The sequence below is a fragment of the Budorcas taxicolor genome, chromosome 5 (assembly GCF_023091745.1).
Source record: "Budorcas taxicolor isolate Tak-1 chromosome 5, Takin1.1, whole genome shotgun sequence".
In the NCBI taxonomy this organism is placed as follows: Eukaryota; Metazoa; Chordata; class Mammalia; order Artiodactyla; family Bovidae; genus Budorcas; species Budorcas taxicolor.
In genome coordinates this window covers 156159914-156177415 of record NC_068914.1, presented here as the reverse complement: position 1 = coordinate 156177415, position 17502 = coordinate 156159914, and the positions used below count along the sequence as shown (strand labels likewise).

General features: G+C 52.6%; 1 protein-coding gene across 3 annotated transcripts; it reads left to right on the top strand.

The window, feature by feature from the left end:
• Positions 1 to 7054: 7054 nt before the first annotated feature.
• On the top strand, positions 7055 to 17357 carry PMM1 (phosphomannomutase 1). Of its 3 annotated transcripts, XR_008199370.1 has the most exons (10): positions 7055 to 7473; positions 9995 to 10112; positions 11583 to 11659; positions 11791 to 11882; positions 12077 to 12176; positions 13999 to 14092; positions 14627 to 14797; positions 15603 to 15678; positions 16347 to 16462; positions 16834 to 17357. XR_008199370.1 is itself a non-coding variant. In XM_052640437.1 (8 exons), exons 1-8 carry the CDS (start codon positions 7387 to 7389, stop codon positions 16954 to 16956), a joined length of 789 nt encoding a protein of 262 aa, XP_052496397.1. In that variant the 5' UTR covers positions 7055 to 7386; the 3' UTR covers positions 16957 to 17357. The 3 variants fall into 3 exon arrangements, 1 of the variants encoding a protein (XP_052496397.1); XR_008199371.1 differs by lacking the exon at positions 14627 to 14797; XM_052640437.1 differs by lacking the exons at positions 13999 to 14092; positions 14627 to 14797.
• Positions 17358 to 17502: the final 145 nt, after the last annotated feature.

Genomic DNA, 17502 nt, shown 5'->3' with positions numbered 1-17502 from the left:
GAGAAGACTCTTGAGAGTCCCTTAGACTGCAAGGAGATCCAACCAGTCCATCCTAAAGGAGATGAGTCCTGGGTGTTCATTGGAAGGACTGATGCTGAAGCTGAAACTCCAATACTTTGGCCACCTCATGTGAAGAGTTGACTCATTGGAATAGATCCTGATGCTGGGAGGGATTAGGGGCAGGAGGAAAAGGGATGACAGAGGGTGAGATGGTTGGATGGCATCAGCGACTCAATGGACATGAGTTTGGGTAAACTCTGGGAGTTGGTGATGGACAGGGAGGCCTGGAGTGCTGGGATTCATGGGGTCGCAAAGAGTCAGACATGACTGACCGAGTGAACTGAACTGAACTGAATCTGTGAAATGGATTGTGGTGAGACTGTGAAAGGTACTTGTAAGGAAACTCGGGTTCACTAAAGATCTAAGGTACTGGCTGATTTTTGTTTGTCTTTGGAAAAGTGTATCCAACCCCTAAAGGGAATAACCTGTCCTGTGTTGTGGGCCCCACCCTAAGGCTTCTAGATCCCAGAGCTGGGGGTGGGATGGAGGTATCTGTATTTAACCAGCTCCCTGGGGCTTCCCTGAGGGCTCAAACAATAAAGTATCTGCTTGCAATGCAGGCAGTCAGCAAAAACAAGACTGTGGAGCTGACATTGGCTCAGATGATGAACTCTTCATTGCCAAATTCACACTTAAATTGAAAAAAGTAGGGAAAACCACTAGACCACTCAGGTATGACCTAAATCAAATCCCTTATGATTATACAGTGGAAGTGAGAAATAGATTTAAGGGACTGGATCTGATAGATAGAGTGCCTGATGAACTATGGACAGAAGTTCAAGATATCGTACAGGAGACAGGGATCACGACCATCCCCATGGAAAAGAAATACAAAAAAGCAAAATGGCTATCTGAGGAGGCCTTACAAATAGCTGTGAAAAGAAGAGAAGCAAAAAGTAAAGGAGGAAAGGAAAGATATAGCCATTTGAATGCAGAGTTCCGAAGAACAGCAAGGAGAGATAAGAAAGCCTTCCTCAGTGATCAATGCAAAGAAATAGAGGAAAACAACAGAATGGGAAAGACAAGAGATCTCTTCAAGAAAATTAGAGATACCAAGGGAATATTTCATGCAAAGATGGGCTCAATAAAGGACAGAAATGGTATGGACCTAACAGAAGCAGAAGATATTAAGAAGAGGTGGCAAGAATACACAGAAGAACTGTACAAAAAACATCTTCATGAACCGGATAACCACAATGGTGTGATCACTCACCTAGAGCCAGACATTCTGGAATGTGAAGTCAAGTGGGCCTTAGAAAGCATCACTACGAACAAAGCTGGTTGAGGTAATGGGATTCCAGTTGAGCTATTTCAAATCCTAAAAGATGATGCTGTGAAAGTGCTGCACTCAATACGCCAGCAAATTTGGAAAACTCAGCAGTGGCCACAGGACTGGAAAAGGTCAGTTTTCATTCCAATCCCAAAGAAGGGCAGTGCCAAAGAATGCTCAAACTACTGCACAATTGCACTCATCTCACACACTAGTTAGTAATGCTCAAAATTCTCCAAGCCAGGCTTCAGCAATACATGAATTTCTGGATGTTCAAGCTGGATTTAGAAAAGGCAGAGGAACCAGAGGTCAAATTGCCAACATCCAATGGATCATCGAAAAAGCAAGAGAGTTCCGCAAAAGCATCTATTTCTGCTTTACTGACTATGGCAAAGCCTTTGACTGTGTGGATCACAATAAACTGTGGAAAATTCATCAAGAGATGGGAATAACATACCACCTGACCCGCCTCTTGAGATATCTGTATGCAGGTCAGGAAGCAACAGTTAGAACTGGACATGGAAAAACAGACTGGTTCCAAATAAGAAAAGGAGTGCGTCAAGGCTGTATATTGTCACCCTGCTTATTTAACTTATATGCAGAGTACATCATGAGAAACGCTGGGCTGGAAGAAGCACAAGCTGGAATCAAGATTGCCGGGAGAAATATCAATAACCTCAGATATGCAGATGACACCACCCTTATGGCAGAAAGTGAAGAGGAACTAAAAAGCCTCTTGATGAAAGTGAAAGAGGAGAGTGAAAAAGTTGGCTTAAAGCTCAACATTCAGAAAACGAAGATCATGGCACCTGGTCCCATCACTTCATGGCAAATAGTTGGGGAAACAGTGGAAATAGTGGCTGACTTTATTTGTTTTGGCCCCAAAATCACTGCAGATGGTGATTGTAGCCATGAAATTAAAAGACGCTTACTCCTTGGAAGGAAAGTTATGGTCAACCTAGACAGCATATTAAAAAGCAGAGACATTACTTTGTCAACAAAGGTCTGTCTAGTCAAGGCTATGGATTTTCCAGTGGTCATGTATGGATGTGAGAGTTGGACTGTGAAGAAAGCTGAATGCCGAAGAATTGATGCTTTAGAACTGTGGTGCTGGAGAAGACTCTTGAGAGTCCCTTAGACTGCAAGGAGATCCAACCAGTCCATCCTAAAGGAGATGAGTCCTGGGTGTTCATTGGAAGCACTGATGCTGAAGCTGAAATTCCAGTACTTTGGCCATCTGATGTGAAGTGCTGACTCATTGGTAAAGACCCTGATGCTGAGAAAGATTGAGGGCAGGAGGAGAAGGGGATGACAGAGGATGAGATGGTTGGATGGCATCAGCGACTCAATGTACATGAGTTTGGGTAAACTCTGGGAGTTGGTGATGGACAGGGAGGCCTGCCATGCTGCGGTTCATGTGGTTGCAAAGAGTTGGACACAACTGAGCGACTGAATTGAACTGAACTGCCATGCAGGAGACTAGGGTTCAATCTCTGCGTGGGAGATATCCCCTGGAGAAGGAAATGGCAAGCCACTCCAGTTTTCTTGCCTGGAAAATCCCATGGACAGAGAAGCCTGGCCATGAGGGTCGTAAAGAGTCAGACACGACTGAGCATGTGATGGATATTATAGGAATTCTTTCTTTTCTTACTGTTTTTCTTTTTTTTTTGCTCAGCTATATAATTTTGAGCTCTATGTAGCTGATACATGAGGGCTAATTCATTTCTTTTCATTGTTATTTTGTATAGCATTGTAGGAATATATCACAATTTATGCATTTCCCATGCCCATATATCTTCATTTTTTTAACTGAAATCATATAGTACGTTTTACTTTGTAACATATATTTTTAACTTTTTTTATTTGGCTGCACTGGGTCTTAGTTGCAACATGTAGGATCTAGTCCCTGACCAGGAATCGAACCCAGGCCTCCTCCATGGGAGCATAGAGTCTTAGCAACTGGATCACCAGGGAAATCTCTATAGGAATTCTTAAGCAAAGGAACAGGTATTGACTGTGAGATATTAGAGACTGATTTAGGTAGTTCCAGCCCCACCAACTGCCTGTAAACTAGGTAGATCCTGGGAGGGGTCTTGGGCCCTGGGAACACCCAGAGTCCCAGAGGCCAGATCTAGAAGGAACAGGAAGTGCAGAAAAAGAGTTCAGTCTTCACTTCCTCCGAGAGGGTTCCATTTGCTATCTGCATCCAACAAAAAACAAAAGCTTCCTGGGACTTCCCCAGTGGTCCCGAGGTTAAGCCTCCTTGCTTCCAGGGATCTCTGGTCAGGGAACTGAGATCCCACACATCCCGTGCATGCTTAGTCACCGCAGTCAGCACTCTGGTTTTGTTGCTGCAGTGTTGCTGGGACCCATAATGGTATCTGGCCCAACGTGTTGTTTAATGACTAAAACAAACTCTGCTGCAGGGACTGGAAAGAAAGATTTTTCCCTTTGCCTCTCTAGTTATGGCTCCTTTGTTGTAGTTGATTAGTCCCTAAGTCATGTCTGGCTCTTGAGCAACCCATGGTCTGGGCCCGCCAGGCTCCTCTGTCCATAGGATTTCCCAGGCAAAAATACTGGACTAGGTAGCCATTTCCTTCTCCAGGGGATCTTCCCAACCCAGGGATCAAACCTGCATCTCCTGCACTGGCAGCCAGGTTCTTGACCACTGAGCCAGCTGGGAAGCCTGTGGAAGGGGTATGTTAATCTCTTCTTTTCACAGGTGAGCAGGGTCAGATAATCTCCCTGTGAGCTAAACAAAGGTCCTTTAGTTTAACAGGACTTCCCTTGTGGCTCAGCTGGTAAAGAATCCACATGCAATGAGGGAGACCTGGGTTCCATCCCTGGGTTGGGAAGATGCCCTGGAGAAGGGAAAGGCTACCCACTCCCGGACTCTTGACTGGAAAATCCCATGGATGGAGGAGCCTGGCAGACTACAGTCCATGGGGTCACAGAGTCAGACACGACTGAGCCACTTCACTTTGCTTTTCTTTAGTTTAACAGTCAGGTAGAGGGGCAGGGTCCTCTGCGACAGGCCATTATGTATGATTATAGTAACAGCGATGAAAAGCAAGTCAAAAGAAACAGTTCCAACACAGAGTCAGGTATGGTATTCTCTGCAAGAGGATGCCAGGCAACACTCCCTGGCCACAATGGTCTCACAGTCCTAACAGGCCAGGATTACATCCTCATTAATGTAGATGAAGAAACTGAAGCCTAGCAAAGGAAGGTGACCTGTCCAAGACCCTAAATTATCAGACACCTCACTGCAGTTCTCCGGACTCTGCCTCCAGGGATCTCCCCAGGGTACCACAGCTACCAAGACGGGAAAACAAACAGGCCTATCAAGAGCATTTACTCACAGGTGTGTGGATGTGTTTCAGTAAGAAAGAAAAAAGAATGAGTTTTTCTCTTTCCCTTTCCTGAGGACTAAGAGGATAAAGAGAACAGTGAGCAGGCGCGAACGTTCCTAGTGTTTGTTTCACTTTGTGCGCTCAGTCACTTCAGTCCTGTCCCACTCTTTGTGACCCCAGGGACTATAGCCATGGGCTCTATCCATGGGGTTCTCCAGGCAGGAATACTGGAGTGGATTGCCATTTCTTCCTCCAGGGGAGTCTTCCCGACCCAGGGATCGGACCCAAGTCACCAGTGTCTCCTGCATTGCAAGCAGATTCTTTACTATTTGAGCCATCAGGGAAGCCCTTTTTTTTAAACTGCTCCTAACTGTGCATGTTTATAACTAAGCTTGCTTTTTTAAGGGGACGACAGAGGATGAGATGGCTGGATGGCATCATTGACTCGATGGACATGAGTTTGAGTGAACTCCGGGAGTTGGTGATGGACAGGGAGGCCTGGCGTGCTGCGATTCATGGGGTTGGAAAGAGTCGGACACGACTGAGCAACTGAACTGAACTGAACTGAACTTCTGTAGGAGCTACAGTTCACACCTATTTTTCCTTTGACTCTATGCTAAATACACCCAGTATCTGGTGTTTATCCTTACAACACCTTTCCCTTTGTAGGTACATATCAGAAAGAAGGCCACAGAGCCAGACTCAATTATTGGATTACTGACAGCCAGTCTATGACTGTCTTTGAAACAATGCGAGAGGAAGAAGTCAAGATCCTAACACCTTTGTTCTCATCACCAGCTCCTTTATCTTATACAAGCCCCTAGACTCCTGAATGAGGGGGCACAGTTCTTGAGGCATTAGCCCACTGTATTCCCCTCTCCACTGGCTGAGAATTAAAGCCACCTTTCTACTTCCTCTAAACTCTGTCTCTGTATTTTTTTTATTATGCTTCAGCAGGCAGAGAAAACCAAGATTTTGGCCAGCAATGGATACATGTGTCTCAGTATGACCAAAACAACCAGAGGCAATCACAGGTATCAGGGTAAAGATGGTGGGTGTAGCAAAAATGCCTGCCTACGCAGGCAACCAACCCATCGGGATACAGAGGGGAGTGGAGGTGGGGCTTTGGTTCTGGCTTCTAAGGAGGAAACAAAGAATCTTAGAGAGGAGAAAGCTGGGGCCAATGCATTTCCAAGAGCAGAAAGAACTTTGAAATTTGCCGTAAAACCAACATCCAGAGAGGGGCTACTTTGTGGGCTCTTTCTCATGAGCAAAGCAACCCTACAAAATAGGTGGTGTTCTTTTCATTTTACAGATGGAAAAGTGAAAGTGAAGTCACTCAGTCCTATCTGACTCTTTGCAACCCCATGGACTGTAGCCCACCAGGCTCCTCCCTCCATGGGATTCTCCAAGCAAGAGTACTGGAGTGGGTTGCCATTTCCTTCTCCATTACATATGGAAACACATCTGTAAGAGCCTTGGAGCGGTCAAGTAACTTGTCCAAAGTCACATAGATGGTGAACCTGGGAAGAAGTCACCGTGATGGTTAAATAGTTGTGAATAGAGAGGGGTCCAAGAAATTTCTTTTTTTCATATATACTTTTTTTTTTTTTGGCAGTGCAGCGCACGGCTGGCAGGGAATCCTAGTTCTCCGACCAGGGATGGAACCTGTGCCCCCTGCAGTGAAGGCCTGAAGTCTTAAGGTTTCTTAAAGAAAGTAAACCATTAGCTACACCTTATAGGGGTGGACGGGATTCCCTGGTGGCTCAGACGGTAAAAGCATCTGTTTACAATGCAGAAGACCCAGGTTCGATCCCTGGGTCGGGAAGATCCCCTGGAGAAGGAAATGGCAACCCACTCCAGTATTCTTGTCTAGAAAATTCCACGGATGGAGAAACCTCGTAGGCCACAGTCCATCGGGTCGCAAAGAGTCGGACACGACTGAGCGATTTCATTTCATTTCACTTCATGGGGTGGGCAGAATGACAGCTGGAGAAGGGTCAGGGAAGGCCATTCGGCAAAGTACAGAGCCTTGAGCAAAGGCCATCAGATTTCTTAAAGCTGGAGATCTGTAGGTCAAAGGCATTAGGAGGGAGGGGGTGAGCCCTAGAGGCACTGACTGCCCGGGGGTGAGTGGCGGACTGGGCAGAGAGGGGCAGGGGAGACCTACTGCTAGAGGGAGGGGGCGGGGCGCTGAGCCCCGCCTCGCCCGCGGACTCTGCACTGCGGGATCGAGGCCTCGCCCCCGCCCCGCCCCCACTTGCCGTCGGAACCACCCCGCCAAGGGCCAAAGCTGGCCCCGCCCCTTCCTTCCGGGTTCCATCCCTCACTTCCGGGCCGAGGCCTAGGCCCGCCTCCGGTTCGGCTTGGTAAAATCCGAGGGAAGCCTGGCGTGCTGCATTTCTTGGGGTCCGGAAAGAGTCGGACACGACAGAACGACTAAACTAACTGAACTGACGGAACCTGCGAGGTTTTGCCCCTCCCGATGCCACGGCCCTTCTCCGTTTAGTGCCATCAGAATTCTCGTCCCACGTCAGCGCAGGCCCGGTGTCGGCCGCATCCGGGCCACGCCCCTTCCCAATTTGGCGCTCTCCGATCTGCCTGCTGGCCCCGCCCCCTTAGGCCCCGCCCCGTCCGTCCTCTATCCCAAGCGGCTCCGGCGGCCCCAGCCATAGTCTCAGCTGGGCGCCGGGAGCTGCAACCATGGCCGTCACCGCTGAGGGCGCCCGCAGGAAGGAGCGCGTCCTCTGCCTGTTTGACGTGGACGGGACCCTCACGCCGGCTCGCCAGGTAGGACCCCGCTCGTTCAGAAGCTCCCGTTGGGGGTGTCACGCGGACACCCAGAAGCCTAATGAGTGACTTGCAGCGGCGTGATCCCAGATCCCCTGGGACCGTGCGTGGGCTGCTGCAACACCCGGCCCCTGACACCCCAGGGCTGCACGCTGGGAATGAGCCCTCCCGATTCCCCACGTCACAGCCCCCCCCGAGCATCGGCGCCCACTTTCTCTGCCTGGGTGCGAGGGGAATGGGTCGGATTCTTGAGGGAAGAAGCTGCGAGCAGGGGCCTAATTCCCTCCCCCGCCAGGCCTGCCTTGGGACGCCAGCCCCCGCCCCCGCCCCCGTCTCCCCAGCCTTGGTTCCCACCCCCAGTTCAGCCCTAGGTCACACCAGTAGCCCGGAGCTGTCGTCTGGACCTTGGGTTTCCATACAGGACAACACACCCAAGCGTTAAGAGTCCCGATCGGTGGGGCGCGAGAGCCATCGGTGGGGGTCTCGGAGCCATCCCTTAGCAAAATCGGGCTGGCCTGCATTTAGTTTCTCAAGCCCCTTCCCCACTTTCTCTCCCACCTCCATTCTCCTCTTCCAGGGAGGGAGGGCTTCTGTACCATTCAGGCTGAGTTTGGGGGCTTCTTCCTCCTGGAGGTAAGGGGTGGGGGGCTGGTCTGGTCTCCGTAGGGATGTTGTGGTACAGGGTGGGTGGGAGTGTGGTTTTCTTTCTAAAAGCATCTCACTGGGTTGATGCTCCAACCTCTGCTCCACACCTAGTTTTTCTCCCATTGGATCTAACTCAGGATGAGCCTCCCACCCCCATCTACCCCCCCCAACCCCTGCTTCCCGCAGCTGGGTGCGTGGATAAGCAGGCCTCTTTTCTTGCCCTCTGGTCTGGGTCCACCAGGACCTACTGAGGGATCTCCTAGAGCAGGAGCCAGTAGATCTGGGTGGCAAGGCAGGGGCTTATAGGAACCCTGCCTGGTCTTAGCATCCCGGCCCCTGAATGAGAGCCCTGGGGTCACAGGAGGCAATCTGGCCACCTTGCCTTCCCACTGCTCCCAGGGCCTAAACAAGACTAGAGTGTCAGTGCTGTCTGTCCATCCACCTAAGATCTGTCCATAGTACATTTTAAGTTAATTTTTAATTGTACGCATATTCACAAACACATTCTCTTGTTAAGAATGAAAGCGTAACAGAGAAGGGTAAAGTCCCTTCTAACTAGTCAGGATTGCGGCCCAGCCGCATCCCAAAGTTGTGTGTGTTTGTTTGTTTTTAGCAACTGGTATCATACTGTGTGTGCCCTTCAGCAACTTGCTTTAAAAAAATTAGTCGATATCATAATTTTTTTAAATAATTAATTTGGCTGCACCAGGTCTTAGTTGCGGCACATGGAATCTTCGATCTTCACTGCAGCACACAGGATCTAGTTCCCTGAATCAAACCCGGGCCCCCTGCGTTGGGAGCTCGGTGTCTTACCCGCTGGACCACCAGGGAAATTCCTGCAACTTGCTTTTAACCATTAACAGCGGGTTTTGGTGCTCTCATGTTGGGAACACAGTCCTGCCTTATTCTGTGCAAGCACAGGATAGAATTTCAGAGCAGCTGTGTGCCATTCTCCAATTGATTAGCTTATTTGCAGTTTTTCACTGTTATAAACCATCCCAGTGAACATATACACCCGGGGAATTCTGGGTGACGAGTCCTGGCATGTAAAGTTTTGCTAGATCTTGCCAGATTACCCTCCAAGTGGCTATACCAATTTACACTCTGACCAGCAACATCTGAGTGCATTTCTCCTATGTCCACCCTAGATAGTGTCAGCTTTGAGTAACGAGGACTGAAACTCATTAGTTTACATTTCCTTGGGGGGACATCTTTTCAAGTGATTAGTCACTAGTTGTTTTTGTTTTGTTTTGTTTATTTATTTAGTTTTACTGTGCTGGGTCTTCGTTGCTGTGAGTGAGGGCTTTCTCTAGTTGCAGAGAGCAGGGACTACTCTTCCTTGCAGGTGCTTGGGCTTCTCAGTGTGGGGCCTTCTCCTGTGGAACACAGGCTCTTGGGCTTCAGTAGTTGCATGTCTCTGGCCCTAGAGCACAGGCTGAGTAGTTGTGGCTCACGGGCTTAGTTGCTCCGCGGCCTGTAGGATATTCCCGGATCAGGGAATGACCCTCTGTCTCCTGCATTGGCAGGCAGATCCTCTGCCACTGAGCCACCAGGGAAGCCAGTTGCTGGTTGTTTTTCCAAGCACTGTCTCATTTAATCCTTAACAGTGACCCTCTCCAGGTTCTACTGTGATCCCCGTTTTATAGATGGGACAACTGAGGCAAAGGCAAAGCCATTTGCTCAGGTCATCCTGCTATTGAGGAACTTGAGCCAGAGTTTGAACCCAAGCGCTTCTAATTTGGAGATCTGGGTTCTAAACCCTGACTGGCCCCAGATCTGGGTGGAACATGGGCTCCCAGGACTCTGAGCCCTGAGTGAGGGCTGGGTGGAGGGCCCAGACATGCCGACGGAGCCTGTGCTTCCCTGCCCCCTGCAGAAAATCGACCCAGAGGTGGCTGCCTTCCTGCAGAAGTTGCGAAGTAGGGTGCAGATCGGTGTGGTGGGCGGCTCTGACTACTCGAAAATTGCCGAGCAGCTGGGAGAGGGGGATGAAGGTAAGGAGAGGCCAGAACCAATTCCACAGTTGGGTGGTGGGGGTGGAGGGTGTGGGGAGTTTGGGAGACCCCTGGAGCAATGTGCCTTCAAAGACCCAGTCCTGCTTCTGTGGGGCAAAGGAAGCCGAGTGAATAGGCAGGTGTTTGCTCCAGGGATTTAACAAACATTTGGTCAACACCTACTATGTGCCAGGCCTCCCTGGTGGCTCAGACGATAAAGAATCTGCCCACAATGTGGGAGACCTGGGTTCAATCCCTGGGTCAGGAAGATCTGCTGGGGAAGGGAATGGTATTCTTGCCTGGAGAATTCCATGGACAGAGGATCCTGGCAGGCTACAGTCCATGGGGTCACAAAGTCAGACACAGCTGAGTGAAAAACACCTCAACACTTACTATATGCCAGGCACTGTGCTGACTTTGGAGAAACAGCAGGGAACCAAGCAGACAGAATCCAGCCCTTACATAGTCTCCTTTCCTAGTTCTCCCTGCTGAGTCTTGATTTCCTCATCTTTAAAGTGGGCTACCACAGGTTGAAAATGACCTTGTATTAACTTCTTTTCATTTAATCCTCACAACTATGCTTTAGGGTGGGTATGATAATCTCATTTAACAGAGCAGGATTCTAAAGTCATCCTGGCAGTTCTGCGGACCTAGAGACTTTTCCCCAAGGGTGAAAGTGTTAGTTGTTCAGTCCTGTCATACTCTTTATGACCCCATGGACTGTAGCCCGTCTGGCTCCTGAATCCATGGAATTCTCTAGGCGAGCATACTGGAGTAGATTGCCATTTCCTTCTTCAGGTCGTCTTCCCGACCCAGGCATCGAACCTGGGTCTGCTGCATTGCAGGTGAATTCTTTACCATCTGAGCCATTAAGAAAGCCCCCTTTCCCCAACCCCTTGTCTATTTTATCAGCAAGTCCAAAAATGTCTCCCCGCACCCTGATCTCCTGTATCTGTGTCTCCATCACCCCACCATCGTCCGGGTGCTCTCCCCCTACCCGACCCCACAGCAGCCTCCTGGCTGTGCTCCAGCCACTTCTTGGTGGCAGTCAGAGTCAAAAACATCCCCTGTGCAGCCAGCCTCGATGGCACAGTGATGGAAGTTGTAAAACAGAAGGGAAGTTCCTGTGCCCAGGGCCTGTAGGAGTGCAGGACAGAAATGATGTCCTCTGCCGGGAAGTCCTAGGGGACTTCCAGAGGAGGGAACTGGAGCTTGGAGGAAAAGTGAGGGGGGAGGGCATCCCAGGCAGAAGGAGCTGCAGGAGGGAAGGCCCAGGGCTGTGACGGGCTTGTGTGGATGTTTGGAAAAAAACCAAGTTGTGAAGGCGAGGAGGCTGGAAAAGCAGGTTGGGGATGGAACAAGGGTGCTTTGAATGCCAGACCAAGGAGTGTGGGTTTCACCTCTCTCTTTGGCTCTGGGTATCTGGTCTCACACTGTGTCTTTCCCTCTGGCCTCTATGTGGACCTGAAGTTATCGAGAAGTTTGATTATGTGTTTGCTGAGAACGGGACAGTGCAGTATAAGCATGGACGGCTGCTCTCCAAGCAGGTCGGTGCCCTGCCTCTCCCCCTGGGTCTTGGGACACTTTTCCACAGTGGAACAGTCCCTGGGTGCCTTCTGTCCTGTGGGGGGAGGGGCGCCGTGCCCACTACCCTCAGAGCCCTGTGTCCCTTGCCCAGACCATCCAGAACCACCTGGGGGAAGAGCTCCTGCAGGACTTGATTAACTTCTGCCTCCGCTACATGGCCCTGCTCAGACTGCCCAAGAAGCGGTGAGACCCCGCCCCTCCTGGGCCCCCTCCCCGGAATGGGAGTGGTGGGCCTGGGCTCTCGCAGACGGGCTCTGACTTGCCCAGGGGTGGATGCGTGTCCCCGGTGAAGTCCCGGTGGGACTGGATTTGAATTCAGGGTCCTTCTTCTCTCTGGCTCCGCCTCCCCGCCCCTCTACCCGCCCCCTCGCCCCCAGTGGGACCTTCATCGAGTTCCGGAACGGCATGCTGAACATCTCGCCCATCGGCCGGAGCTGCACCCTGGAGGAGCGAATTGAGTTCTCCGAACTAGACAAGGTGCCACCACCCACTGTCAGCCTTAGTCTCTAGGACCTCAGTCACTTGACCTCTCTGAGCCTTTATTTTCTCATCCGTGAAAAGGGTCGGTGGTGCCAGGCTGTTCTGATTCGACCGGTACCCTTTCGGACACCCGCTCTGTGCCATGGTTGTCGGCACTTCTGTGTCTTCCCAGCACTGCTGGCTCGGTCACTGCCCTTGGCGACCAGGACCACCAGCCGCCTGCTCGCCTGAGCCAACACCTGGGGCATCTCTTCCACCTTCCCACCCCATAGAGCCCAACAGTAATTCCTGGGGTTTCAGCCGCCCAAGTTGGTCTCAAAAAAAAATCCCTTCACCCCTGTGTGTGCCTCTGCACCCTGCCCACCTGTTCTCCAGCAGCGCCACTGAGAACCTTCTGAAGCACATCTGGCTGCCCTGCCTGACAGTCCTTCCATGGGCCCCCGGCCAATCTCCCGTGGTCTCTGGAGCCCTGAGGGGTCTGCCTGGCTCAGATACCCTCTCCCTGTGTGTCTGTCTTTGGAACACACCAAGGTGCCTGTCACCTTTGGGTGCACTGCCCCCACTGACCTTGACTTGGATGTTGCTCATCACTCCCTGCCCTCCGCTCTCAGGGCTGGAGGCCGTCCCCCAGGCCTTTTCATATCAGCCCGTCTCTGACCTTCCCACTGGCTGCCCTTTTTAAACTATTTATTGGCTGCCTCAGGTCTTCCTCGCAACATGTGGGATCTAGTTCCCTGAACAGGGGTGGCACCCCTGTCCCCTGCATTGCAAGGCGTATTCTCAGCCACTGGAGCGCCAGGGAGGTGCCCTGGCCTGCCCTTCTGCTCCCCCCTTTGCTGTCTCTGCCGTAGCCATGCCCTCCCTGCTCATTCTAGAGACAGCAGACTCTCCTGCTTCAGGGCTGTGTCTTCTCACCTCCATCACATCTGCTCAAGTGTCACCTCTTTGTCACCTTGCCAGTATCACCTTCCCTAAGCATGACACATAACCCAGTGCCTCCTTGTACTTCCTCCTCTTCAAAGTTTTCTTTCTTCCCAGGCAGCCTTTACCACCCACTAATCCAGGGCATCACCTGTTTTTACATCTTGGTTATCTGTCTCTTTCAGTAAAGCTGTAAGCTCCTTCAGGGCTGGGATTTCTGTGGCTGTTGCCTGCTAGATCCATGGGCCCAGCATAAGCCTGACAAAAGTGCTCGAGACATACTTTTTGAATGAAATAGATGATGTTATCCCCATTTTATGAATGAGGAAATTGAGGCTCAGAGAAAAGTGACTTGCCCAAGGTTATGTAGGGAATGAGTTGCAGCCCAAAGATTTGAACTTGGCCTTCTGCTTGCTTCCTTCTGATGTTTCCCAGAGGCTGTGTGGGACTTGGTGACAACTCCCAGCTTATCCAGCTCATCCCCATTCCCTCCCGGGGCCCCAAGGCCCACAGGCAGTGCCCGCGGGCATGGAGACTTCCTTGTTGGAGTGTGTGATTGAGCACTGGCCAAGAACCTCCTCCCACACACACATGGAGAGGTGGCCCTGTCTCGAACCACCCAGGTTTCCCATCCCAGCTCCACCTCTGACTTGCCCAGCAACCTGGAAAAGGGGCTTCTCTGCTGCGTGCCTCTGTTTTCTCACCTGTAAAGTGGGAATAATCACAGTTCCCATCTTATGAGGTGGAACACACTGACTCTTCCCACAGCCCTCAGGGTCTTCTCTTATATTTTGGGTCTTGTTCTGCCCTTTTCTGATACTGGAGAGGGACATGAACCTTCTGATCTGTGTGCAGTTCACCAGCACAGATCTAATACTAATGTTTTACCTTCCTTCAGACGCCTCAGAGGACAGGGTCTGAGGACATTGAGGCCAGAGAGCATGTGAACCAGCCTGAGGACACCGTGCTGGTCTCTGCTAAGGCTGGACTTGGTATGTGGGGCTGTCTGGTGACCAGCCTGGTTCTCTGGAGACAGACAGTGCAGCTGCTCTGGACCATTTATTCTGAGCCTGGGGCACCCTTAGCACTAACACTGGACCCACAGAGTGGCCTCTGATAGATGCTGGTCTCCCTGGGAAGCCAAGGCTTTCTGGGAAGGTTATATCCCTCATCTCTGTTCCCTTGAGAGTATGTCAGGGTTCATTCAATACACATCTTTAAGCCCAGGAAATTGACTCAGAGTCATAGCCAGGAGGCACAGCGGCTGGGCTTGGGACCTAGGCAGCCTGCCTTTATCTCTCATGTGCTCCCTGGACCACATTTCCAGGCTCCAGACTGCTGGCCGCCACCTGTCTCTCCTCCGTTTCTAGTCCTACCCATCACTGACTGACTACAGTGCAGATCTGGGCGCCTTAACCCCCGTGCTCTGAAATCCTCAGTGGCTCTTGGTCCCCTGGGATGTGTCCAAGCTCCCCAGCCTGGCTTCCAGGCCCTCTGTGTGCTGATCATCCTGCTGATCTTTCGAGGTGGCCAGATGGGGGCTGCCCACCTTGGTGCCTCGGCCACAGCGAGCCTGCCGTCTGCTCCCGCGACCATGGCCCCCGTCAGCTCAGCAGCTAAGACGCTCCCCTCCAGGCCCAGTGCAGCTGTTCCCCTCTGTGGCCCCAGCAAGGCCAGGCTGGGGAATCCCTGGGCTGGTGAGTGAGTGTCCCCTTCTTGGTGTCCATAGATATGCTGCAGGCTTCCAAGGTCCCGCCCAGAGGGGTAGGAACCAGGAACACGTGGAAGGTGCTCAATGAAGGCACATTGCTACGTGATGGGTGCTGTGATCGTCCCAAACTCCTGCTGACTTCTTTGCCTGCTGCCACTTCCCACATAGCTAAGTTGGGAAAGATTCTGCCTGCAATGCGGGAGACCTGGGTTCAATCCCTGGGTCAGGAAGATCCCCTGGAGAAGGGAATGGCAACCCACTCCAGTATTCTTGCCTGGAGGATCCCATGGACAGAGGAACCTGGTGGGCTACAACCCATGGGGTCGTAAAGAGTTGGACACGACTTAGCAGCTAAACCACCAGTGCCTCTTACTCACAGGTCTCTGCATGCTCTTGGCTCTTAACACTCTGAGCTATGGCTGGGCTGGGCAGAGCTGACAGGGCTGAGCCCCGCCCTGAGGTGGACACTGTGACTCAGGACTCAGACCGTCCCATCCCTTCAGCCCTCCTCCTCGAGTCTCTGCTCCAAGGCCTCCTTCAGGATACCTTGCCCGAATTCCGCTAGCACACCTGGCACTGAATTTACTTTCAGGACTTCTGGCCCTGCCTCTGAGGTTGGGTGACCCTGAACAAGGCATCGGCCTTCTCTGAGCCTCAGCTTCCACATCTGTATAGTGGGGGTCATGAGCTCCACCTGGCAGGCTCAGTGAACTCACAGGCACTGTCTGCCCAGCCCAGGGCCCAGCACACGTGGCCCCCTAAACCTCAGTCTGCTCCCTCCCCTTCTGCAGAAGGAGAAGATCCGGGAGAAGTTCGTGGAAGCCCTGAAAACCGAGTTTGCCGGCAAAGGACTGAGATTCTCCCGTGGTACGTCCGCCCCATGGAGGGCCTGAGAGGTCTACCATGCAGGGCCTCCCTGCCAAGGCCAGGCTGCACCCTGAGCATTTTCAGAAACCCTTCCCAGTCCCCCAGGTGCATCAAGGGCAGGCTGAGCCAACACAGGCAGGGACCCTAGCCCCCAAAGCTTTCCCTAAACCCAGGCAACCCTCACTGCCACTTCCCCCTACGGTGGCCGGAGGGAGCCTTGTGGACAAACAGCCCCTGTCACATCCCTGCTTAGAGCCCTTCCGAGGCTCCCTCTGACTTTAATGAAATTCAGGCCCTGCACACCCCTTCTCTGCCCTGAGGATCATATGGCTCCCGGCCAGCTGCCACTCTGGTTGAGGTCTCAGCTCAGTGTCACCTTCTTGGAGAGCTGTCCCCCGAACACACCAGCTGGGGAGCTTCCCTACCCCTCCACCCCTGACCCCTGCCATTGACTTACATGAGCTGAGAGGTGGTCTGGTCACTTCCCACCCCTCCTCCCACCTGGATCGTAACCCCGTGAGGATCCTGAGCCTGTCTGTGCCCTGCACCTGGTGCTCATTAGGCACTCAGGCATTGTTGAAATGAATGAACAAATGAAGGGCCTTGCCCAAGGCCCCGTGAGCCACCCCTCTGCTCACCTCGTCTGCCCGACTCCCCACACCCTGCAGGAGGCATGATCAGCTTTGACGTCTTCCCCGAGGGCTGGGACAAGCGCTACTGCCTGGACAGCCTGGACCAGGACTGCTTCGACACCATCCATTTCTTTGGGAACGAGACCAGCCCTGTAAGTGTGCCTCAGGCTCGGCCCAGGTCCCCCTACCCCCCCGGATCAGGGCCAGGACACGGGATAATGGGACACACCTCCTGGGAAACTCCCAGAAAGCAGTCAGAGTTCACCAGCCCCATTATACAGATTGGAAGGCTGGGACCCACAGCTGGTTGGACACGTGCCCCGTGTCACAGAGCAAGTCAGGGCCCATGTCATGAAGAAGGTGGGCCTCCTGGCGGTTCTGAGGGGGCCGGAGGAGCAGCTTTGTAGGAGCCAGTGTGGGGAGGGGACCCCAGGCCCAGGTGGGTGTTGGTCCCCGAGCCTGGGAGCCTCCTCCAGGCACCACGCGTGTACACATGCCTTCACTGCCCTTCCTCGGTGTGCAGGGCGGGAACGACTTTGAGATCTACACTGACCCCCGGACGGTCGGCCACAGCGTGGTGTCGCCGCAGGACACGGTGCAGCGATGCCGTGAGCTCTTCTTCCCAGAGACAGCCCACGAGGCGTGACCAGGGCCCACACCTGCCCTTCGGGACTTCAGGGAGCTCTGTCCACGCCAAGAGAGCCCCTGGCCCCAGCACTGGGGGTGCCAGGCCCCTCCTCTGGCCCAGCACCCCTGCCTCGTGTTACCTACTGAAGGCCCAGCTCTACGGGCCCAGGGTCTGTGTGGACAGCCACCCGCAGCTGGTCAGCTCCTGGTGGGCCTGGCTTCCAGCCTTCAGCCCGACCCAATGGCCCTGGCTGCAGCTGCTGCCTGGACTCTTGGCAGAACAGGTCTCTGTCTACGCGGGAAGCGTGTGCGAATGTTGGTACGAGATAGAGCCCGCCCTGCCTGCCTGCCTGCCCTCCATGGGGTGCAGAGCAGTGGGGACCATGCACATTCGTGAGAACTTTATCTCATGGATATTAAACCCTGTGGAGCGTGATATGGCTATCCAAGTGGCTAATTGGCCCCAGTCACAGACACTGCTCCGGCCCCCCACTTTGCAGATGAGACTGACGCATGTGGCAGGGACTTGGCCCAGGTCACAGCAGATGTGATGCAGTCCAGGAGG

Coding starts and splice junctions, on each gene's coding strand:
- PMM1 (XM_052640437.1), top strand. CDS start 7,387: ATGGCCGTCACCGCTGAGGGCGCCCGCAGGAAGGAGCGCGTCCTCTGC. Junction 11,660..11,790: donor GACGGCTGCTCTCCAAGCAG/GTCGGTGCCCTG, acceptor TCCCTTGCCCAG/ACCATCCAGAACCACCTGGG. Junction 11,883..12,076: donor CTCAGACTGCCCAAGAAGCG/GTGAGACCCCGC, acceptor CCTCGCCCCCAG/TGGGACCTTCATCGAGTTCC.